The sequence below is a fragment of the Zeugodacus cucurbitae genome, chromosome 5 (assembly GCF_028554725.1).
Source record: "Zeugodacus cucurbitae isolate PBARC_wt_2022May chromosome 5, idZeuCucr1.2, whole genome shotgun sequence".
Classification (NCBI taxonomy): Eukaryota; Metazoa; Arthropoda; class Insecta; order Diptera; family Tephritidae; genus Zeugodacus; species Zeugodacus cucurbitae.
In genome coordinates, this window is record NC_071670.1 from 58,474,893 (window position 1) to 58,499,998 (window position 25,106).

The following is a 25,106-nucleotide window of genomic DNA, read 5'->3' on the forward strand; positions in this document are numbered from 1 at the left end:
TAGTAGTAAAAGAAAAGTTAAAAAGTAATAAAGTTTAAACAGTTATGCATAAAAAATATGTTGCTTTTATTTATTTTCAACTTAAAATAATAAGTATATTCATTGTATCTATAGTTTAATAAAAAATAATACATTTATAGTGCGACTCAGTTAAATGAAATATGGAAGAATATATATTTTATGTTATTTTAGTTTGTTTTTTTACGATTTGGTATGTTGGCGCTAAAAGTCAATTTGTTTAATTGATTGTTTAATTATATTTTGTTTTCTTTTTACATAATGTGGAATGTTTATTTTCCAAGTTTTCTACAATTGATTTTGAGATCTCTGCAAAGCATTTGCCTATCAAAAGTAGTTAATTATAATTAATTTTCTCTTTTTTTTTGCATTTCTGCAAGCGCAACGGCCAACATACTCTTTGGAAATTTTTTACTTATATACGTGCTCTTATGAATCCATGCATGTTAAATTAATATAATAAATAATATAAAATATATTTTAGGTGATGAGATATTTGTTGATTTTTTTTTTGTTTTTTACTTTTTTTGTTTTTGTATATAAATTAGCTTTTGTATGTGAGCATTTTAAGAAATGACCAGTTGCTGCTTTAAGCTGCCAAGGAAACTTTATATCTGGCATTTGTAGTCTTCACTTCATTTCATTTTTGTGTGATGCCAATGTCGATAATGCAGTTGTTATAGTTTGTTGGACCCTAACGTTCCAATGGGCGTATGCACGCACGCAACTATTCGGATGGCGTTAAATCTTTTTCTGGTTCATTTTCATTTAAAATCTGTGAGAGTAAATCGTGTACCGGCTCGAATGCTTTTTTCGCACCGCTATTCGTCAAATTCTTATAGTCGAACATATCGTGATGACTAATGGTGTTGTCTATCTGCAGCAGACCCTTATCAATGCAAACAGTTTGCACCTGATTGAGACCAATCACTTTTTCCTTGACAAGTCGATTAACCTCATCGTTTTTCTCTCTCAATTTATTTGGTAACTGACCGCGCGGCAGTAATGTCTGAAATTACGTGGAAATTAGAATATATACAATATAATTATAATTTGAATATATATAATATAATTATAATTAGAATATATATAGTATAATTAAAATTAAAATATATATTATGTATATCTTCATAAAAACATACGGGCAATACGATATAAGTGTCCGGCAATTTCGCACGTATCCTATGCACAATTTCTACTACACCTTCTGATATCTGCTCAGCCGTATTTTCCGTATTATTAGTGCCAACATGCAATACCACAATCTGCAAATAGCAAGAGAGGGGGATTACCAAATTTATGTTATAAAAATTTTGTGAAAAATTATTGAATATCTACATCTGCATTCCAACAATAAGATATAAACCGATATTCATATACTAGTATGAGTTAATTTCTTACAGAAAGGCTTACACATATTTACGTACATTCCACATTCCCTAACGCTACCAACCTTCGGTTTAACATTGTCCAGTTCACCGTTTTCCACACGCCACAGCAAATTTTCCGTTCGATCACCACGTATGCTGAAGTTAAGGCAATGCATAGGTGCAAAATATTCATTCCATGTTTCCGAATCCTGCAGCGTTTCTAGCACACAATCTCCCAGAAATATAACATCAGGATCTTTTTCACGACATTCAGAAATAAATCGACGATGAATGCTATGTCAAAAAAAAATTAACAACTCAATAAGAATTTAGGGTGGTTCAATTAAATGGGAAACTAATTAACATACCAAATCCAGCGTTCGTCGCCATCTACGTCCGGGCGTTGGGTGGGCACAGCACAGGGGTTCATTTTTTTACTAAGGAAACAATTTCCACACTACCTAAATATACTTAAAATTATATGGAAAAAACCTATGGTGTTTTCGTAAATTTTGTTTTTATAAAGATTTCCGGTTAGTAATAGTTTAATAAAATTTACAAAAAAGAAATTCGGCAGACTAGTCTGACGTTTATCTAACGCTTCTTCTCTTATTGCTAACCATTCACAATAGTGTTTCTAGGTACTTTTGTGGAAAGCTTTTTTTAAGAGCCATTTATCTAGGTTATCTAAAAAAATTATGAATTAAAAAGGTTTAAATTTATTTTTTAAATGTTATTTAAACATTTTTCCATTCTTGCGTTTTATTTACAAGACCAAAACTGTTTTTAACAACAATAACAACAAATCTCATCAAATAAAACCCCGTTTTATATCCGCAGCTACTTAAAGGAAGCTTAACTTGATAACTTAACCGGGAATGACCGGGGTTTTATTACCCTTTCAATTACATAGGTCCGATAGGAGGGATATGACAAGAATCCAGCAGTTTTAAAGCCTACAAGAATGCTGTCAATGTATGAATTAACAAAATTCCACGCCCATAAAAATTATACAATTACTTTGGTTTAATAAATATATTTGTATTTAAATTAAGGTAGCCAATTCATATTCCTGAACACGTACATATTCCAAAGTTTGCAAACCTTACACATTTATAAGTATTTTAAAGTGTTTGCAATATAATATATATATATTACTCCGTGAATATTTAGCAAATCAGTTACTATTGTATTCTACTTCGATGCAATTCAGTTACTACTCTGCGAACTGCTATAGCCCATATATGCCTGACTACCACGTTCGTTAATAGATTCGTTTTCCATTGCTTGTTCTCCAAGACTATCGCCTGCGTCGTGATACAACTCATATTCATTTCTGGCTAACTCTCGTAATTCTTCTGCCGTGTGTGACTGCTTATGCACGCCAAGATCTTCGATTGAAAAGAAGCCGCGACTACAGGTGTTGCATATATGTGGTTTATCACTTTGATGGCGCTTTTCATGATCTACTAGATTTTTCCGTGTTATAAAGCGTTGCGAACAAAACGAGCATACATGTTTGCGCAAGTTCTTGTCATGACTTTTCATATGCGATTTCAGACCTTCCACTTGCGCATAACGCTTGTTACAAAGCTCACAATTAAACGGACGTTCGCCGGTGTGTAAGCGTTCGTGACAAACCTGCGAATTGCGTGTACCAAAGCGTTTGGGACAGAAACTGCATGGAAATCGTCGTTGACCCTCGTGCACCACACGCACATGACGGGATATGGCATTTTTGTGATTGAATTCCTGCGGGCAAATGCTGCACTTGAATTTCTCCAGATTCGGTTTATGTGTACGCATATGTGTTAATAACTCAGTGCGTGTTACTTTGGCAACGCCACATACTTTGCATACATGTTCCTTGATTTGGGCATGACGTTTCAAATGTTCGGAGAGTGCACGCTTCGAACTGTATGACTTGTAACATTGCTGACATATGTGACTTATTTCGACTTCTTGATTCAGTTGCGCTTGATGTAGCTCCAACATATCCTGCAGTCCGTAGGGAAACGCAGCTACATTGAAAAAAACATAACAATTAATCTATATATTCAACATCATATGGCAACATCAACAAATTACTTTATTTACCTGTATGTACGACTTGTCGATGCGTCTCCAAAGTATTGCTCAATTTAAAGACAGCATCGCAGCCATTTAAGCCACATATGAAACTTTGTTTAAGTAAATGCTGCGATTGAATGTGAGTATGCAGATGTTCGTAACGTGTGAAGTCTTTTTGGCATTCCAAACAGAGAAAAGGTTTTTCATAACCCTCATGCACAGCACGTATGTGCGCGTCCAGGTACACTTTCTTATAAACTTGTTTATCACAACGTGGACACTTTAATGATTTCTTATTGCGATCGCGTTTACGAGAGGAACCACAAAATCGTTGTCTTCCGCCCACAGTTATTGGCGAGTTGTTGAGAGACGTACTGGATGTATTGGCTGCACCATTTCGTAAAGCATATTCCTCGTCATCTGCATCATCGCTAATTGAGTTATCTGCTGTGCCTAATGCATTCCGTTCGTAGAATAACGACATATCTTCCTCGTATTCAGAATCAATTTCATGCTTAACAACCACACCCGATGAATTAACCGAATTATCATCGTTTGGTAAAATTATCTCCGAATCTGACTTGTAACAGTTTTCAGGTTCTGCTTTAATTGGTATTTCCATCAATGGCGCTAGTTCTGGTATAAGCTAAATTAAAAAAAAAAAGAAATTAACGCATTAAAATAAATTGAAAACAGAAATTGGTTAACCGCAAGCAATATTTTTACGTTAAAACGGAAAGCATTTAAATTTGATGTATAGGATCTTACCAACTGATCATCATCTTCATCATCATTACTTTGGTAATTACTTTCCACCAACTCAGGCTCCATTTTTATCTCTTTAGCACTGTCTATACCTTGAAAAGCTTGCACATCAGGCGGAACTTTGGACATTTCATCGTCTAAACTATTGACAATTTTGTACAGGACTTCCGCTGAATTAATAGCCAAGTTCCGAAACTCTTGGAAATCAATCATTTTATCATAGCACAGCTGACAGAGACTACGTGGGTAAGCATCTTCATCGCTATCCTCGGATATATCCAAGGAAGTGAATAACACGAATAGTTTTTGTAATTGTGGTAGCAAACGCAGATTGTAACTATGATTTGTTTCAGCATCATTTTCAGTATCTCCATGATTAACCTTCGGCTTGTGAAAACTAGTAGGCGTATCCTCCTTCTCGCGTCTGCGACGTTTCTGCAAACTCCTCAAACAAGTACGACAAAATTCTTGCAAATTATTGCGCGAAAGTTGATTCATTTTTTGCTGCTTAACAATTATTAGTAATTTATTATTATTCTTTGAAAAATTCACTATTTGCCAATATCAAAACTAATCGATTCTCCATGAATTTTTACTGAGTTTTGACTATTTTGACAGTTCCACAAAACAGTGTTGTGACAGTAGCAGTATCAGCTGTTATTAGTACACTTTTTTATGTGACCAGCTTTTGAAATTTTTTCAAATTAATTTTTTATATATAAATAATATGCAACTATACACTTTTGATATACTTAAAATATTTTTTATTAAATTGCGTTTTAAAAAAAATATTTCATTGTAAAATTCAATGCTTATTTGACCAGGGGTGCAAAGTTCCCAATAACTGACTGAAGTTGACAGTATAACAAATACAATCAGCTGTGTGTAAACAAATCAATTGTTTTTTATCTGATCAAAAATATAAACAATACGAGTTAAAAAGAAATTTTGAATTTATTTACAAAGATGTAATGAAAAAATTACAATTTTCGTAACAATATTAGCAACTAGCATGTTTCGAGCAGCTAGGTAGCTCCAAATCCGAATCGACAACTTCTATTGCTGACTCCTCAATCGTTTCAAAAGGCTGTTCTGCGACTGACGATACTATTGGCTTTCGTGTCAATCCTCTGTTATGGGTTTTCATGTGCGCTCGCAGCGCCACAATCTGTATAAAACGTTTGCCACATAATTCACAACCATGCGGCTTTTCACCCGTATGCCTCATTTCATGATGTTTCAAAGTGTCTTGTTTGCCAAAACTGAGATCACAGAACCTACATGTAAATGGTCGTATGCCCTTATGCACAATACGATCATGCATACCGAGATTTCCCGAACTGTTGAAGACACTTGGACATTTTGGACATGGCCATTGTTTCTCTTTAGTGTGATAATTAATATGAGCGCGCAATTCATTTTGTGTAGTCTTTTTCATACCACAATAGGTACAAATGTAATTTTTTATGCCGGAATGTCGCAATTGATGATCCTTATAAGTGCGTTTAGAGCGATACCTTTTTCCACACTCTTCGCATTTAAATGGATAATCTTCCTCAGGAGCATGTTTATAGCGATGTTCCTTGAGCGTGGTTACGCTTTTAAATGTTCTGCCGCAGTCCTCACAGACATATGTTTTCGGTTCACGGGCTTCATATGGCATTACTGTGTGTTTAAGGCGGTAATGGTTTTTGTATGTATTTTCGCGCTTGAATATTTTCCCGCATCCTTCAAAAGAACAGATATATTGCAGTGTCACAGGTCCGTGAACCTCACGCACATGGGCACGAAAATGAGCTGCTCTATTAAAGCTGCGATCGCATTCATTACACGAATACGGCTTCAAACCTTGATGGGTACGCAGGTGGGCTTCGTAATTTTCCCATGTTACACAACGTCGTGGGCACTGCTCACATTGAAATTTAACTTCAGAAAAACTACTTCTACTTTGTTTGGCAGGAGACTTTCTCAGTGAATTATTCCCACCTCTCGCAAGTTTCTTTGGTTTCTTCTGAGGTGTCACTTTTGGATTTATTATTTTGGTTCTGTTCGTATTGCCTCTTGTGCAGAACTTTTGTGTACATTCTTCGTTCCCACTACTTGATTTGCTATATTCTTCTTCGCATTCACTGTTTTGCACATCCGTTGTTTGTATAGAAATATCTACATGTTGTAATCTATCAACATTTTGTTCATCATTCGTTGCTCTCGAAAATTCGAAATCATCCAATGTATCTTCATCGTCTGATGAATTATTTTCGTTCATTTTAATATCACTTATATCTATTTCTATTTCTTCCGCAACTTCATCAAATATTTCCTCTTTAAGATCTTTGCTCACATTGTGTGCACCACCAGGGTCTTGAAGAATTTTTACCACCTGCCAAATGAAAAACAAATGTGTTCAAGTTGTTAACTTCATTTTAGATATTACGAATCCTTTAAATACCGTATTTTCTATACAATTTTGTAGCTTTTCACGACTTCTGGTTGAGTATGTATATCCATGAAAAACTTCTATATCACTTATTTCCACACTATTATCCTGTTGATCTTCGCTACCCTGACCACTGTCCAGCAATATTTCATCTTCCGTAGTTCTACTCGTATCTTCATGCTCCCTTATAATATTCTTCAAAATCAGATGTGACTGCATAATTTTATCACGGAAATCATTAAAGAACTGCAATTTTTTATGGCATTTATAGCATATGTACTGAGGGAGGTCGTCGCAATCTGCTGTTGTCGTTGAATTACACAAAACCAAAAGTTTTTCGATATCTTCATGCTCGTCAACGCTAAATTTTTCACCCAATAGTGATGACTTGTCTCCCAGTTCGTCAAGGCATGTCCGACAGAATGATTGCATATTTTCATGCGTGATTTCTCTCATTTTGCCAAATAATTTTTATGTAATAATACAATTTTCCGAACCTAATAGTATTCTAAATAACAATTTATAAATATTAAATGAGAATTTCGTCCTTTTGTTTATAAAATTGCCGAAGAATATAAAAATACAAATTGTTTTGACAGCCAACAAAATATTTAGGGTTGTATTTCACACAAAATAGTAGTGCCAGATTTCGTAAAAATAATATGCAGTTGTAATTAAGGAAAAAATTAATTTTATACATTAATTAATGCATATTGAAGTATTTCAAATAACAGTAATATTTTCCTAAATTTTTTTTAAGCACTCAGGAAACATGCATTTTTTACCGGTGGAAAACGAATGGCATAATGAGGTTATATTGGGCACTACTTAGTACTGCCACACATCCGAGTCTGCATTGTGTTCTATTCCTGTGTTGGGCACTACTTCTGGTCCCAAATCAATTTCAATATCGTTTGGGTGAAACTTATACAATTATTGGAGGCATTTTACTGTTTACTCAATTTAGACCGCTTCTTCAACATCATCCACAACATCCTTTAGCTCTACCGAAGATAACAGGTTGAGTTTTAAGAAATTTATCAACCGCCCTCTCTCCAGAAGCTTCTGTGATTGATCAGAGATCTCAATACACCCATATATAACGCCTGAATAACACAACCTCTCTACTACTTGTGCCAGCTTCGACCAAGTGCCAAAGCGCTAACCAACCTGACGAAGTATAAGAAAAGGTAAAGAAAAACACATTTTTTTGTTGGCTTTTAAATTTATATATTTATGTATATTTACTATTAATTTATAAAATAATAGGGTATTCATAAAAACACGTAGATGGATTTAATAAGTGGAGCCTTATAATTATTTTACAAGTACAATTTGCCATATAAAATTCAAACAATTAAAATTAACATTACAAATTGAGTCAAAAGCTCAAATTTAGAGTTTATCCGATTTTTGCCAATTTTCATTGTTTCTTATTTTACAGGCTTGAGGTTTAACATGACAAATATGTCAATATGTTGCAGGCTATACGTATTTCTATGAGTACCGCTAAAATATATCGTTCCTTAAACACTAGAGCTCAATTCTCTTTAGCGATAGAATCGTTTTTAAATTAGTAACTGTAAACTTATACAACTACAAATGTACTAATATGTTTATGTATATGTAATCGCATTTATTGTTATACGTTTACTAGGATTAATTAAAAAATATATATATTTAGTTATATTTTAGCATTTACATTAAGACTTAATTTTAGTACAATATTCCTCATTTAAATGTGATAATGTGACTTATGTGTAATTTCTCATTATATAATAGACAGACAGTAAGACAGTAGATTCACATGTTCATGTTTACATATTAGAATTATATGCCAGCATATACATACATATATATCTCTCTCTGCTGTACGATATACATTTGTATGAATTCATTGTGCATAAGCATGTTCAATGTTAATTTACAAATTCCTTATACTCTGCTAGTTAAATAATAAAAAATCAATCGATTAAAGGTAAGGCTTAAGTTTAGGTGGTTCTATTGTTTATGTATATGTTTACAAATATGTTTATACATATCCTTTATTTACCATTGCCTATGAGCCACAAAAATAATAAAATAAAATAGAAATTATATAATCAGTTCTCTTTCTTAATTTCCAATTTAAAAATATAGTAAAAAAATATGCTAAATTAATATTTCTTTTTTTGTATAATAAAGCCATACTTGATTTTGAAAAACTTTACATTGTCAGTGAATAAGTATGAACTTTTCTTCTTCTTCTTCTTCTAATTATTATTATTATATAAATACGCAATTTACAAATTTTATGTACAAAATTGGTAGATAATTATAATATAAAATAAGCACGATTCTTGTGGCAAAGCACCAATGTCGCATAGTTTGAAAATATCTGCTTTTATCTAGCAATTTTAATATTTATAATAAACGTAAATTTATATAAGTATTTTTCAAGTAAAGTAATAGATTTTCAAAAATGTATTCTTTCAATAGTTTTCATAAAAATTTTTAGTAAAAAATTTGTACAATTTAGAATTACTTTTTTTTAAGAAAAAAATAGTAAAATATTTGTACGAATTCGAATTTTTTACGAAGTTTATATAAAAATATTAAAAATCAATTTTTTTCATTAAAAAATTTAGATCTCATGTAAGAATTGAGGTACGTTTTTAATTAATTCTTTTATATGTAATAAAACACGAAAAAACGTTTTAAATTCAAAAAATGCACAAAACTTGTGAATTAAAGTTTTTAAATATCATATTTATAAATGTAAGATCGTATATAGTGTTAGATCAGAAAAAATATGAACACTCACATAAAAATGTAAGTATCTACATACATATGTAGGTACGTTTTGAATATATTATTTTTTCAAACCATAAAAAATATTTTTTTAAAATTCAAAACCACAAAACTTGTGATTTATAAAACTTTAAATATTGAAAAATTTAAAATTTATTTTTTTTTTTAATTTGGAAAAAAAAATTAACACCACGATAAAATATACATATCGTAAAAATGTGAAAATTTAAAAGTGAAAAAAAAAAATCATACAAATTTAAAAATTTACAAATAAAAATATGGTGTAGTCAAAACAAAAAAAGTCATCTTTAATTAAGGTTAGTCTTTTTGCATAATTTATAAAAAAATAATAATTTTGGAATATATAAAACTTGCGTTTTTAATAAAAAAAAACATACCAAAATGATTTTTTAGATAAAATTTAAAAGAAAAAAATTAAAAAAAATTAAAAAAAATAAAAAAAAAAAAATAAAAAAATAAAAAAATAAAAAATATTAGAAGTGAAAATTGGTATGATAACAAAAAAAAAATTATCAAATTATGTCTTCTTGCACAATTTATATTTATATTTTGAAACTCAATTTTTTTTTCGTTTTAATTATAAGGGAAAAAAAGTAAAAAATACAGAAAACTTCTGCTTTAAATTTTTTTAAAACAAAATATTTTTATAAAATTGCGTTCATATAAACATTTTTTTATCAAAAAAACAATTTTTCAACTGAAAAAATGTCTACTTGTGTAATTTATAAAAAAACAAAATTAATCCAATTATTTTTTTTAGTTTTTTAATTTTTTTTATAAAATGTAAAAGAAAAAACTAAAAAATGAGAAATAAAATTTTGTTATAATTAAAAAAAAAATTAAATAAAATTTTGTCTTGAGCAATTTATATATATAAAAAAAAAAACAAAAAAAAAAAATATTTTAAAACTCAATTCAAATTTTCTTTAATTATGTAAAATAAAAAAAAATAATTAAAAAAAAAATAAAAATAAAATTAAAATAAGTAAAAAAATGCAGAGCACTTGTGCATTAAAACATTTTAAGATAAAAATCCGAAATATTTTTTATAAAATTAGTTAATAGAAATTAAAACCATAAGAAAACATTCTTTCTATTAAATGAAATTGAAAAAAAAAAATTAAAATACATGGTACAATTACACAACATGTACAATTAATTTTTTTTTCGTTTTAATTATAAGGGAAAAAAAATTAAAAAATACAGAAAACTTCTGCTTTAAATTTTTTTAAAACAAAATATTTTTATAAAATTGCGTTCATATAAAAAATTTTTTATCAAAATAACAATTTTTCAACTGAAAAAATGTATACTTGTGTAATTTATAAAAAAAAACAAAATTAATCCAATTATTTTTTTTAGTTTTTTAATTTTTTTTATAAAATTTAAAAGAAAAAACTAAATAAAAAAAAAATTAAATAAAATTTTGTCTTCTTGAGCAATTTATATATATAAAAAAAACTAAAAAAAAAATATTTAAAAACTCAATTAAAAGTTTCTTTAATTATGTAAAATTAAAAAAAACTAAAATTATTAAAAAAATAAAAATTAAAAAAAAAATGTAAAATTAAAAAGTAAAAAATGCAGAGCACTTATAAGTAAATATTAAAAAAAAATTTAAGTCAAATTAAAAAAAAATAAGAAAATACAAAAAGAAAAGGAAAAAATTAATGGAAAAAAGTAAAACAAAACTGAATAAAAAACTAAAAAAAATAAAAAAGTTTAAAAAATGAAAAAAAAAAATTAAAAAAATAAGGAAATAATAAAAATTGTTAACTTTTTTTTAAGCACCACCGAAAAAAGTATGTCCAAATTGATGTTCAATATCGAGGAAAAGATTGATAGCAACGAAAAATATTATTATATTGCCTTAAACTGAGATCAATATTTTTAAAAGTTATTTTGTTAAACGGGCAAATCTATATGGCTTTGTAAGTTCTCAATATTATTTTGAAATTATATATTATATATTGTAATTATTGTTTGCAAAGTTGAATGGTTGGTATTTAAAGGATATGCATCAGAGATGATAGTGCAAATGATATTAATTTTAAAATAATATTAAACAAAAATATTATTTGAAATTGTTAAAAATGCTGTTGCTACAACCAAGATGCAAATCCATTAAATAATTAGACTACATATTTTCAAACTGAGTAGCTAAAAAAATAAGTACAACTGTATTTACTTGTGCTTCACTTACTAAGGTATCCTTCCTCTACAGTATGTATATCAATATAACTATGTATATATTTATCATTCTTTGGACTTGAGTGCATGGTGGAGGCGTTCCTATTCCTCATCTAGGAACTCAAAGTCACTCTCGGAGGAACGATCTTCCTCTTTGGGAACTTCGGCTACTGCTGCCACTACGGCATTGGTAGTGTTGCTGTTGTTGCTAGCAGCAGCATTCAAGCTACCCCATTGCATTAAGCCGGTGACAAGAGCAGGCAATAGTTTGCCGCCACTTTCGAGTAATGCTTGTGCGGTGGTCTTGGCAGCCAATGCGGCAACATCGCCTTCTTGCGCAGCAACTGTAACGGGATTTGCCGCCGAATCGGTAAAATTTAAACCTTTCGACAAATTCTCCTCCGATGAGGAGGAGGATATGGAGTCTGATTTGAAATGACCCTTCTCAAAGTATATATTACTGGCGATTGTGCGTGGATCCGCATTGAGTGCATCAACATTGACGACAGGTATCAGATCATCCTCATCATCTGTGGAGTTTTCATTCAATTCCGGTATAGAGTCGGGTATTAACAATTCAGATGGTATATCATCACTTGCATTATCATCATCTTCATCGTCATCAGCGGCACCACCCTCGGTGGGTAAGGAATATGAGGTTAGCTCACTGGCACATGCTAATAGCACCAAATTTCTGGAGCTGGTCTCTGGCAAAAATTCATCATCATCATCCGACTCGGACTCTGTCTCCGATTCCGTTTCGCTCTCGCTACCAGTATAATTCTCACTATCCGTATTTGTGACGTCCCCTTCATAACGTTTTTTACGGCCTTTAATATAAACAGACATAATGAATAATAATATTAATATTATTGCCTTACTTTCGCTTATTTAATAATACTCACGGTCTTCCAACTCTATTCGGTTGGCCATAATTATCGCAACAGCTACTAGCACCAATCCTAATGAGAAGCCAGTAATGATTGGCCCAGCGAGCGCAAGGAAGCCAGCAGAGAAAAACATTATTGAGTCGAAAATTTTGGGATGATTTTTTCGGAATATATAAACTTTTTGTAATTCTGGCGGTGGTACGATTCGGTAATTGCAGCGTGTCTTATAAAGCCAGTAGAAAAATAGTGAGAGGAAGAAAATGCCTAATGGACGCAGGTGTAGCCTGAGGAGTAAAATTAAATCAAGTAATATTAGTAATATTCATATATTAAAAAAACAACAATAATAATTTCTTATAAAATAACAAAAAATTAATAATATTAAAAACTATTTTTTTTACAATAAAATTATTTGCGCAATAATCACAGACGTAATTTGAACTTTGACACTTTAATAAAAAAAATGCATGCCAACATAATATTTACATGGACTAAGAGGTGTTCGACCTTGATATTATTTAGATTTATATATGTATGTATGTATGTAAGCAACAACAAATATTAATGTATGGCTTAAGCTTTTACAAAAACAATGCTGCAATTCCAGCAGCATCGGATTGTTTATATTTTTTTCTATAAATTACTATGTGCATAGGTCTGAGAAATTAGCATGTCATTTATACTTCATTCGCATAAACATGCGGCTATAGATAGATAGATACATACATACATACATATATACACACGTAAAAATAATGCAAAAATGTATTTAAGTATCCGTATATAGGCTCGCGCTTGCAACAATACGGAACTAAAATAAATGATCTAACTTCGCTAGAATATAAACAAATAGCGATTGCAGTGTCAACAAGAGCAACAACAACAATACAAACAAAAACAACAGATAGCTAACAACAACAAATTGCGCTATATCGAATTGTCAGCTGATTTTTGCGTCGTATGAGTGCATTAATTCCATGCACACACACACACATACATATAGACACGGTAAGTCAGCTGTCTACAGCCATAGATACATACATATCTGTATGTATGTAAATAGCTATGCAAGTGTAGACAGCTAGGCAGCTGTGTTCGGCTGTTGTGTACTGAGTACAGGTGAAAAATACCATACCTTTTCACACTTAACGAGTGTAATAACGCGTGAAATCAACAACCGATAAGACTAGAATAATTGCAGATACTCATACATACATACATACATACAAATATATATTTAAGCACGGTAGTAGCTAGCGACGGCCAATATTTTGAATAACAATTTTGTAACCGTTTTTACAAAAAAAAAAAAAAAAAATCAAACAAAACAACAACAATTTACAACAGATTATTTCACAATATTGTTATATAATTATCACTCTCCTTTTGTTTATGTATTAATAATGAAATATTAAATAATACTGTTATAAATGTTTGTATGTATATAACTATATATTATATTTACACATATGTTAAGTGAAATGTCATAAAATTCGCTTTTATTGTTGTTCTGTGTTAACACGAATGACTAATAAAAAACAATTGCAAAACAATTTGTGTAAACTTAACATTTGTTTGTATACTTTTTTAAATACTGTAAAATAGAAAAAAAAAACACTTATATTTTTGCCACAAACGACTTGACATTTGTCGTCTTAATTCACCTTAATTGTGTTTTCGGTATTTGAAAAGAATTACAAATATACCATATCAGCCCTAGAGTTCACACTATATACGCCGTATGTATGTATGTATATAAATAAGGGTACATACGCATTTATTACGCGTCAAATTTTGTATGTTTGAAGCAAACCACGTGTGAACTGGTTTTAATACGCATTCAATAAATTGCTCGCACTTGCTCGAAACAGCTTTTTAAATTTATGCAAAAATCATAAAAGTGACTCAAAAAAATTTACGCACTTTATTTCGGAACGCGAAATTGAAAATAGCCAACAGCTGATTTGAAAATATTTAAAGCACATAGTACTGTTATACTAATTGCATGAGGTGCAATCGTTGCAGGTCAGCTGACCGCACAGCTGCTACAAATGCAACAACTTGTTGTTGTTGTGTATATGTATTTGTGTGATCTTGGTATTTTATTTTTTTATTCACAAACTCGCAAGCAACACGTTCGATTCTCATTTACTCTAGAGCTAGCTAGCCACTAGCATGTAACTTCAATGACGGCACACTCGCATTTGCACTGGCTGCCTACCGGATGCGCAGCGCGATAAATCAACAACAAATTGTAATAATAATGAAACAAAAAGTGTTGTCGTAATTACACACTAGTACCGAATATAACGTACTATATTTGCTTTCAAAACTTTATCTTTTTTTTCTTTTTTGTTTTTTTTTTTTTGAGCAAAACTTACAACGGCGGCTGTTCTCGAGTTGAGCAAAAGTACCAAAATTTACGACTGCCAGCGAACGACTAACAAACAAAAATCAAATAAAACTTAACTTGACTTAACAAAAAACAAACTTAATGTAAACAAGTTAGACTTGTTTTTGTTTGAGCTTTTCATTTTTCTTAAATTAAAAAAAAAATGGTAAAACCAACCTGTTGAAAAATATGAAATAATTTACCATAATCAACATACATACATAGTTGTTTGTATCTATGTATAAATATAGTTCTAATCTCAGGCACAAGCAGGAAGCTTAGAAGTGATATTTATGAAATTTAAAAACAAAACCAGCTGTTTGCGCCTGAAGCGCAAGAGAATTGAAGAAGATGCGAAGATACGCGCTCTCAACGGACACTGAGCAGTGTTGAGTAGCGTTGGATACTTTGTTTTTATACACTGAACAGGGTATATTAAGTTTGTCACGAAGTTTGTAACACCCAGAAGGAAGCGTCGGAGGCCTTATAAAGCATATATATAAATGATCAGTATGTTGAACTGAGTCGATTTAGCCATGTCCGTCTGTCTGTCTGTATAAATACGAACTAGTCCTTCAGTTTTTAAGTTATCGTTTTGAAATTTTCAAGATGTTATTTTCTCTTCAAGAAGCTGCTCATTTGTCGGAACTGCCGATATCGGACCACTATATCATATAGCTGTCATACATACTGAACGATCGGAATCAATGGCTTGTATGGAAAACTTCCGCATTTTACTACATATCGTCACAAAATTTTACATGGATTACTGCTTAAGGTAATAATATAATCTCCGAAGAAATTGTTCAGATCGGTTAACTATATAACCTTAATGTTTCTAGCAAACAACCCGGCTAAAATGAATTAGTAAAATGTTTTCTTTTTTTAATGACTTTTTCTTACGTCTTTAGATTTGCTTAAACACATAGTAACTAAAAGAAATGCTCCTGTAAAGGATATATTAGCTTCGATACAGCCGAAGTTAACGTTTTTTCTTGGTTTTTATTATAATATGATTTTTAATTATTATTTCGGCGAGACCTTTGAGAGAAATTCCCAATTTTCATTTATGTGTAATAGAGGCTCTCTTTTGATTGATTCAAGTGCACATCTATTAAGGGTATATATTTAGAGGTATGCATATAATTTCCTAGAGGGATAGCTGTCAAATTAGCTGTCATAGTTAACAGATGTTTTTGGAATAAATGTTGAGTGTTCGTAAGCAAAGTGAAATGTGAATAATTACACTTTGAAATAATATTACAAACCATCTCTGGGGCATTCGCTGCCATAGACCGCTTTTTAAAGGGTTACTGGTCGATATTTATTAACCAAGCTACGATTAAACACTTGGAAATCGTGTTAATCATTCGACAAGACCAATAAATCTGGACGACTTGATTTGAAATTGTTATAACTCGATGATATTCTTAATCAGTCGACATAACCATGTGATCAACATTCGTTTCGAACACTAAATGCCATACAAATTTTGAAGTAATTAAGTTAAAATCTTGATCGGCTGTGTTTTCTGCGAAATAAAAATTCTATAACCCCCTCCAAAACAGCACCCTATATATATTGGGCGTACTCTGTACACCTAGGAAAACATAAAAAATAAACAACTTATAAATGTTTACCGAAATAGCACAGCACCGTTAAAACAGTATTATGCTATAAACAAAGTCCAAATAACGCGAGTTGAAGGTCGCCAAGAATGATGAACTCGAAATTTGTTAATAGTACTAAAACTAACTGGAATTTAAATGGCATTTGCAAAAAATAAAAAAATCACGAGCATTAGTAGTTTATATAGACTAATTTTGAAAACAAAGAAACAAGTAAAAAATAAATAAATGAATGAATTTGCATACAAAGCAGGTATTTGGAGACTATAAAGAAAACATAGCATATTTGTATATAAACAAGAAATGTATTTAAAATACAAATAGCAAGTCGTTTTATGACTAGTTCACAAGCAAGCTTATTCTAAGCCTCAAACACTATAACTCATATATTGAAGTGTCGCACCCACTATCATTATATATCTATTCAAAGCTTAATTTTTGCTGTAAATGAGTAATTGAACTAAGTAATTGATTAACTGGAATCGCAGAAAAACAAATACAAATACGAAGCCAAAGCAAAAATCAAAGCTTAGCTTGAAATAATCGTCAATTAGTATGAAACGTGAAGTGATGTCAATATAATCTCAATACTATCGGCTAAATTACGTATTATATTTACTTAAAAAATTTATGAGATAATATTATAGATTATATTAATACTAACAGCGAACACTACTTTAGTTTAGCTGCACTTCAGAACGTTGGAAAAAGCCAATACAGCGGCTTAGCTGAACAAACGCAAGTGATTAGCTTAAATACCTGCTATATACACACATGACATAGCTGTGAGCAAAGTAAAAAAAGCATGCGGTATATACAAAACAACAGGCAGTTTAGGAATACATACATACATACATACATATTTATTTATTTATTCTTTTTCGTTTTCCAGCAATGTGAAATTGTATGGAGTCACGTTTTTTTAATTGTGAAGAATGTGCGCATTGTTCCGTAAGTCTCACTGGTTCGCGATTCATTTGCGAGAGTTTATAGTAATTAAAACAAAATAAGCGATAAGTACATACATATGGGTGCCGATGTCTATAGTTGGCCTATTGTGAGCTTATATACAACTGTGAAATACTAATATGCCCCTGATTTTAAAATCAGACAAACATGGAAATGTGTTATACGTAATACGTAAGCGCAGAGGAAACGTTTTTTAACCATATTAGTATTGTAAATAATTAAAAGTTTTATTTTTTTTTTGTGATTTATAAGTGCCGAAAACACAGAAAAATCTTTTCAACTTTTTTAAATGCCAAATAGGTTAATGTTTTATTAACGAAACGTAAACTTCTTTACTGAAAGTTAAGTTTTGTTGGCGTCACATATGGACAACATAACATAACAAATGACATGACAGCAGCACAAAATTGAAATTTTGTTTAGACATGCATTTATAACATAAATTTATGCTTAAATCCATAACATAGCATAGCATAACATAACATAGTACAACATAGCTTAGCACAACTTAACATAAAAATTAGTTCAAACAAACCAAAATAAATATTTTTAGCGTGTGAAATCACTTAAGTGCAGAATTCTTCTTATCAACGTCTAAAATATGAAATATTTTAATTGACCACTTAACTTTTATGAATCTGACCTACATAATTTCTATTAAAAACTGGTAACTCAAGATATTTTTTTCTATTCCGTTTTTTTGCGCTAACAAAAATTAGTGTCAAACGCAATTTGCAAGAAGAGGCGCGTTTCATTTGTTATCAGCATTAAGTAAAAGTAAATAATAAATACATACATAGTTGTTGTTCATATGTAAATATGTATGCATGTGCTATGTAAGTATGTTTAGTCACTAATATGGCATGTAAGTATGTGTATGTATATATGAGTCCGCCACTTCAATATGCGATAACAGGAACAGAGGTGCTTATCAAGCAAATTTGTATTTGAATAAAAAATAAAAATAAATACAGTGTTGTGCAGCGAATTGGAAATGTAAACAAACTTCGCTGAAAGAAACACTTGTGATTTATTAGATTTGACTTTACGACTTACGAGTGTTTAATTTATGGCACAACACTGTATATAAATGAGTCAAAATGTTATATAATATGTGTGTGACTAAGTATATGATGAATATATATACTTATATGCAATATTTGACGGAAATATTTATTTTGATTTCTAGCTGGGAATGTAAACAGCCAGATAAGAAATTCATTTGTATTGTTTGTGCTTTCTTTACAACATTTCATTTGCAAAAGAATCGGTAACAACAATTTTATATTAGGTCTACAACTTTGCTTCCGCCGTTTTTCAATAGATATCTCTAGGGTCAAGCACTGGTCGATTAAATCGTTTTATATCGATCTTGGACATTTGTGTCAACATTAACCCAACAAAATAATTGTAAAGATCTGTTTGCATCCCAAAACTTATTCTCAACTGAAAATGTCACTTTTTGAGCCGAATTATCGACATTTGCGGGAAATTGTGCTTTTCTTTTTTAATTCGAAGAAAAGTGCGGCTGAGGCTCATCGACATTTGTAACCGTTTTTATACACAAAAAAACTTAAATTTACAAAAAAACGGCGGAAGCAAACTTGTAGACCTAATAATATACATACTAAGGTGGGCAAGCAGTATTAATTGACTCTTTGACCGACTGAGAATTCAAAAATTATGCAAATACAGTTGAACTTCCATAACTCGAAAATCTCCATTATTCGAACTCTTGAATTGGCAATAGAAGTCAAATTTCATACAAATTACCTTCCGTAACTCAGAAGTCCCTCTAACTCGAACTTTTTTGTAGATTATGGTGATTCGAGTTAGGGAAGTTGTACTGTATATACAATTGTGTTAAAATTTGGCTTCCTCTATGGTAAAAAATCACCAAAAACATTTTCTTAGGTTATACTTTCCACATTTATAGAGATTGGTTGATGAATTCCGGGACTCAAATGTACCTCAAGAACACTCACAACACCCGCGACATAAAATAGGACATATTTTGAGTAGTAAAGATGGTAACAAAGCCAATTTCTAATGTATTTGGCTAATCAAGATTGTCGATCGGAGACTTTAAATAATAAATTACACATATGAAACCTTAAGCCGAGAACCCCGCTGTGAAAAATCTTCAGAAGAATTCATCTTTTATGAACGCCAGCTAACAACAACTATTTAAATTCGCGCAGAGAATAAAGCAATTCATTTTTTTACAACAGTTTGTAAATAGAGCAATCTGACATTGTTTACCGTTTGTTTATCTTTAGGCGATACGTCATGCCGAAAGCATAGCTGACAGCACATTATCTAATATTCATTTATTTTACAACTCAAGTAAATAGTTTCAATGTATTACAGGTACTATGTGCACTATATATATGTATGCATTTGGAATTTTCATTGAAGATAATGTCGGATAAACGAACTGAAATTGGCGTGAACACAAATTCGTTAGGAATTTTTGTAAAAATAACGAAATGACGCGTACTCCTCACTTTTGTTTACGTAATATGCAGGTAAATAGAATTCCGCTATGTAATTTACCAAACAATACATATGTACATAGAGGTTGTGAGTATATAAATGCAATCATTTATGTAATTCTAACCTCAAAAAAAAAGTTTACAAAAATCAAAATGAATTTCTTGGCAGCGTGCGAAATAATTGAAATTGAGCAGCAGCCAATAAACATCTGTTGTACTAGTAATTGGGTGAATCGTTGCGCGCTACAGCTCATTGCATCTAAGAAAGGTGATGAGAATGGGTTTACTCAAACAGACACACACATTCGGTGATTTGTGTGTGGATAAGCAATAAAATATTGCACTTGCATAATTAACTGCAAATTGACTGTTTGTGTCAATTAAATTTTGGTGCAATTCAAATACACAGTCAAATACAAAAGATAGTTCTATATAGTGTCTAAATATATGCTAGACTCATTGTAATGATCTTTTCCATATTTTGCTGATTTATTGTCTAATATGTAGCAGCAGTCAATTATTTCTAGAGGTGCGAGCATATTATAAAATATATATGAGAGTAAACACACATTTTTCAAATAATATGTGTCTGTCATTACAATAACGTTCCGATTGTGTATAATATTCCAAAGGTGGTGTATTGTAGCACATATGTATTTTTATATAGATACATACATACATACATACATATATTTTCGAAGAAATAGCATAAAATACTTCGGAAAATGACTTTCAATATTGTTCGAACTGTACGAAATATTTCGAAAATGGTCGTATAATTCACAGCAGCTGTGTAGAATACATAAGTAACTGTATCATCCCTTCTCACATAAAATATACCACCCTTATACATACAAAAATATATCTAATCCGCTACAGTATTTAGTCACGTTTCCAATAAGCGGCACCAAACTGTATGCACGCAATTAAAATACATTTAATACTGTTAATTAAGTAACTATTTAACTTATAGCGTAGCAATTAAAATATGTATGTATGTATAAAGCTTTTTTTTTAATTATGTACTTAGACATGAGTAGTACTTTGTGAGTACATACTTATATGTATGTATATCTATATATTAATATAACGCGTCGTCAACAACAGGTGAAATACTTTCATTTGCGTAGACCAAAGTATAGGTACTCTATTATATGGTACATACGTAATTGAATAGTATTTCTTGGTATTGAAGTATTACCTTGAATTTTATCAATATTATAGTATTAAATTAATTCCATTTACATTACAAACAATTGTCTACAAATCAAAACAAAGCACTTAATTTGTATAATCTTTATAGAAATCACTTGTTTGTTTTGTTGAAGTTTAGTACCACAACTAGCGAGAACCTAAGTTCGAACAGTTTACACGATTTTCGGGTTTACATAACCGGGAAAGCACCGGATTGTTGTCATGAACTGCAAACTCGATCCCTATTTGTAATAACATTAAAATACTTGACGTTCATACCTCGGCAGAACGTTTCCTTGTCATCAGTAATTCTTTCATAAAATTGACGAAATAAAACATGTAATTTCGTTCTATTCGTCGTACTACATCAGAGCGCCCACTACACAAAATCGCATTTCCTCAATCTAGAACATCGATCTCAACTTAACCTCACTTTTTGTGCCTCGATTCTCAGATCTCATTTTCGAATGATCTTTATTACTTAATGTATTTAAAAGCTTGCATGATTTTTATTATTATTATTATTTTTTTAATAATTTTCTTGGAAAATGTGTTAAGACCTGTCTTGTTGTTTATTATATTGCAGCTTTAATCATGTCATTTATGAGCGTACGATATTTAAGAGAAAAAATTCCAAACATTTAACCTATTTAAGCAAAGTCGTTTCTTATAGCTGAAAATACTTGCATGCCCATAACAAATATACTATGAATATAAATATGTATGCACATAAGTAATCACACTGCTGCCTCGAAATGTGTCAGACGGCTGTAAATTGATATAAATATGTATAGTGCAAAATGTACTACATATATTTACTCATAAGAGGCACGTCGCAAAGTAAAAGTATAGAGTATAATTAATAAAAATAAAAAATGCGACAAGCATATATTCATACACCATTTTACAAATACATATTTGTAAATTTATATACATACATACATGGATATGCCCGAAATCAATGCAATCGCATATGCATAATCTATGAATAACTAATATGAGTTACTTTTTTTATACAAAATATTTATTCAAAATGCCGGTGTGCAACGAAATATGTATGTATCTATCGGGAGCTTTGTAATGAACGCATAAAATTCACCGCAACAACAAAGAAGTCACATGCAAGTACACTGGACAGTCGACAGATTTTCAGAACTAGATACATAGATGAGCACACTCATCAAAATATATAATATGTTTTTATGAACAGCTTCTCCACCGAGCCACTGCAAACACACCCACTCAAACTCCCATATAAACAATTAATATTGTTTATATGTATGTACGCACATGTGCAATACCCGTATTTTCATTTTCGAATTGTAAAACAATTATTGGCCCCCCCCACTTGAGGACGTCGCAGTCACATGTTGCTTGTCATCACACCGGCTCGCCACTGTCGCATTTTGCCTTTGCCTTTGTCTTTGTCTTTGTTTTTATTTATATTTTATTTTGTATTTATTATACGTTTTCATTTTCCTTTTTCTTTTTCGCGGTAGCAATTTTGTTAACGATATCACGATTTGGGAACGCAGCGCTATATACATGTGTAGCTACGGTGTACGTTATACGACTATGGCTACGACCGCTTTCAGTTCTTTGACCCAAATTATGCGTTAAAATAAGATAAACCGAAAATAAAACGCACTCTTTGTCAATCTCAATCTCTCGTGTAGTACGCTGCCAGTCGAACTACACTCACTCAGTCACAGTCATCAAGCACGCCTCGCACCCCCCACTTGGCTGCCAAAAAAATTGTTTTAAAATCTTAATGGTTGCGCGGCTACCTCCTGCCGACCGCCTTCTTTCGACTTTGTTGCCTTTCAAGTATTCGTGTCACATCTTATTTTTAAATGGGCGACTTTTCCGTTCGTATTTATGTATGTTGAATGGTTCAACAGTGAGTAGCCAGTTTTGTTGTAATTTCTGTTTATTAATTTTTTGCTTTGTTGATCAACAGCAAATGTATGGTCAAGCGCCGAGACGTATTGCTTTGCTTACGCTTCGGACATGTTAGACGCAAATATTGTTGGCAGACAATTTCATCCAATTATGGGTTTGTTATTATTTCGCATAAATATATGTGTGTATAATATATAAATATAGAACTATTTTGGGGAAAACTTTAGTATACCGTCCCACGATTTCGGGGTTAAAATAGATATGGGCGGATAGAGGGGGATCTCCAGATCACGAATATATATAATTATTGCCGCCGCAAACTTATAGTTTCTGAGTTATTTGCAATTTAAGATTTAAAATTAACAATTTTCAACACGTTATTTCTCACTGTATATTGAATTGTTCACATATATTTTGCACTTTAAATATATTTACACTTCATTAATTTGTTTCTACATATTTATTTTTAACAAATTATATCAAAATTTGCTGTAAATAAACATTTAATTTTATGCAGAATTCTGTTTATTTGTAAAATAACAAAACGGTTGCAAGATGACAGAACATAAGTGTTGCCACATGCATCGATTAAAAATAATCAAAATGAATAAAATTCCCAAAATGAAGAAAACAAATACCCAATAAATAGTTATTAAGTAAACATTCTAACTACAAAAAAATACCAAGGTTTCAAAATTTATAAGTGCTTCAAAAAAATAACCCTGGTCGAGCCAACACCGGGGATTATCAAAGAGGTGGAATAACAAGTTCTTCCGCGTAGAACTACTTTCTGCAGAGGCGGCCTTCGGCCGCGCTTCAAAAAAATAACCCTGGTCGAGCCAACACCGGGAGTTATCAAAGAGGTGGAATAACAAGTTCTTCCGCGTAGAACTACTTTCTGCAGAGGCGGCCTTCGGCCGCGCTTCAAAAAAATAACCCTGGTCGAGCCAATACCGGGAGTTATCAAAGAGGTGGAATAACAAGTTCTTCCGCGTAGAACTACTTTCTGCAGAGGCGGCCTTCGGCCGCGCTTCAAAAAAATAACCCTGGTCGAGCCAACACCGGGAGTTATCAAAGAGGTGGAATAACAAGTTCTTCCGCGTAGAACTACTTTCTGCAGAGGCGGCCTTCGGCCGCGCTTCAAAAAAATAACCCTGGTCGAGCCAACACCGGGAGTTATCAAAGAGAGGGAAATGGAAAGTTTTTTCGCGTACAACTACTTTCTGCACTGGCGGCCTTTGGCCGCGCTTCAAAAAAATAACCCTGGTCGAACCAACACCGGATATTATCAAAATATGGGAAATAATAAAATAATTTACATTACACATTACATGCATTATGTTTATTGTATTTGGGATATAATCTTTCTTTTTCATTATTGTGATTCTTATAATTCGTTTACAAAATATGTGATATGGTAACACCTATTTTGTGTCAGAATGCAACCCTTTTTTATTGTAAAAATAAACAAAATTGTGCAAAAAGTAAAATGCTTATTTACAGCATATTTTAATATAATTGGTTAAAAATAAATATTTATAAACAAATGTGTGAAGTGTAAATATATTTAAAGTGCAAAATATATGTGGAAAATTCAATATACAGTGAGAAATAACGAGTTAAAAATTATTAATTTTAAATCTTAAATTGCAAATAACTCAGAAACTATAAGTTTGCGGCGGCAATAATTATATATATTCGTGATCTGGAGATCCTCCTCTATCCGCCCATATCCATTTTAACCCCGAAATCGTGGGACGGTATACTAAAGCCGACCCCTATTTTGAGTATCAGGGTGATGCCATATTTTTTTTAAATAGAAAATTTTTAATGACAAGTAAATTAAATTTAACAAAATTATTTGCCCAAGGAGTTCAGGGATATGTAGTAAAATTAATCGACTATTTTTATCAAATGTAATAAAATAATTTTTTTTTGTCCGATAACAAATATACATCCCTAATAGCACCTCATA

At 31.3% G+C, this 25,106-nt stretch overlaps 4 protein-coding genes across 5 annotated transcripts in view; all 4 read right to left on the reverse strand.

Moving 5' to 3' along the window:
* Positions 1 to 183: 183 nt before the first annotated feature.
* On the reverse strand, positions 184 to 2,012 carry LOC105209988 (platelet-activating factor acetylhydrolase IB subunit beta homolog). The gene is made up of 4 exons (XM_011180700.3): positions 1,757 to 2,012; positions 1,472 to 1,682; positions 1,161 to 1,283; positions 184 to 1,027 (listed from the first exon to the last, which is right to left on the reverse strand). The coding sequence occupies exons 1-4, from the start codon at positions 1,816 to 1,818 to the stop codon at positions 746 to 748; spliced, it is 678 nt and encodes a 225-aa protein (XP_011179002.1). The 5' UTR covers positions 1,819 to 2,012; the 3' UTR covers positions 184 to 745.
* A 392-nt stretch (positions 2,013 to 2,404) lies between these two features.
* On the reverse strand, positions 2,405 to 4,983 carry Zfp112_2 (zinc finger protein ZFP2). The gene is made up of 3 exons (XM_011180698.3): positions 4,227 to 4,983; positions 3,486 to 4,104; positions 2,405 to 3,409 (listed from the first exon to the last, which is right to left on the reverse strand). The coding sequence occupies exons 1-3, from the start codon at positions 4,719 to 4,721 to the stop codon at positions 2,598 to 2,600; spliced, it is 1,926 nt and encodes a 641-aa protein (XP_011179000.1). The 5' UTR covers positions 4,722 to 4,983; the 3' UTR covers positions 2,405 to 2,597.
* Positions 4,984 to 5,158: 175 nt separating this feature from the next.
* On the reverse strand, positions 5,159 to 7,271 carry LOC105209987 (zinc finger protein 14). Its single transcript, XM_011180699.3, has 2 exons — positions 6,673 to 7,271; positions 5,159 to 6,603 (listed from the first exon to the last, which is right to left on the reverse strand). Exons 1-2 carry the CDS (start codon positions 7,114 to 7,116, stop codon positions 5,224 to 5,226), a joined length of 1,824 nt encoding a protein of 607 aa, XP_011179001.1. The 5' UTR covers positions 7,117 to 7,271; the 3' UTR covers positions 5,159 to 5,223.
* A 790-nt stretch (positions 7,272 to 8,061) lies between these two features.
* Positions 8,062 to 25,106, reverse strand: part of LOC105209985 (uncharacterized) — a 28,540-nt gene continuing 11,495 nt past the window's right edge. Inside the window, exons 1-3 of one of the 2 annotated variants that reach the window (XM_054231293.1) lie at positions 14,475 to 14,883; positions 12,567 to 12,835; positions 8,062 to 12,491 (exon numbers count right to left, since the gene is read on the reverse strand). In XM_054231293.1, coding sequence (XP_054087268.1) covers positions 11,764 to 12,491; positions 12,567 to 12,835; positions 14,475 to 14,536 — 1,059 coding nt within the window. In that variant the 5' untranslated portion in view covers positions 14,537 to 14,883 and the 3' untranslated portion in view covers positions 8,062 to 11,763. Of the gene's footprint in view, positions 12,492 to 12,566; positions 12,836 to 14,474; positions 14,884 to 25,106 lie in introns of those variants that run through there. The other variant, XM_011180697.3, reaches the window with a different exon arrangement.

Excerpts from the sequence above, each read along its gene's own strand:
- Zfp112_2 (XM_011180698.3), bottom strand. The coding sequence starts at position 4,721 with ATGAATCAACTTTCGCGCAATAATTTGCAAGAATTTTGTCGTACTTGT. Across the intron at positions 4,105-4,226 it reads ATGAAGATGATGATCAGTTG|CTTATACCAGAACTAGCGCC; the intron begins GTAAGATCCTAT and ends TTTTTAATTTAG. Across the intron at positions 3,410-3,485 it reads TCGACAAGTCGTACATACAG|CTGCGTTTCCCTACGGACTG; the intron begins GTAAATAAAGTA and ends TTTTCAATGTAG.
- LOC105209987 (XM_011180699.3), bottom strand. The coding sequence starts at position 7,116 with ATGAGAGAAATCACGCATGAAAATATGCAATCATTCTGTCGGACATGC. Across the intron at positions 6,604-6,672 it reads AAAATTGTATAGAAAATACG|GTGGTAAAAATTCTTCAAGA; the intron begins GTATTTAAAGGA and ends TTCATTTGGCAG.
- LOC105209988 (XM_011180700.3), bottom strand. The coding sequence starts at position 1,818 with ATGAACCCCTGTGCTGTGCCCACCCAACGCCCGGACGTAGATGGCGAC. Across the intron at positions 1,683-1,756 it reads GGCGACGAACGCTGGATTTG|CATTCATCGTCGATTTATTT; the intron begins GTATGTTAATTA and ends TTTTTGACATAG. Across the intron at positions 1,284-1,471 it reads TGGACAATGTTAAACCGAAG|ATTGTGGTATTGCATGTTGG; the intron begins GTTGGTAGCGTT and ends TGCTATTTGCAG.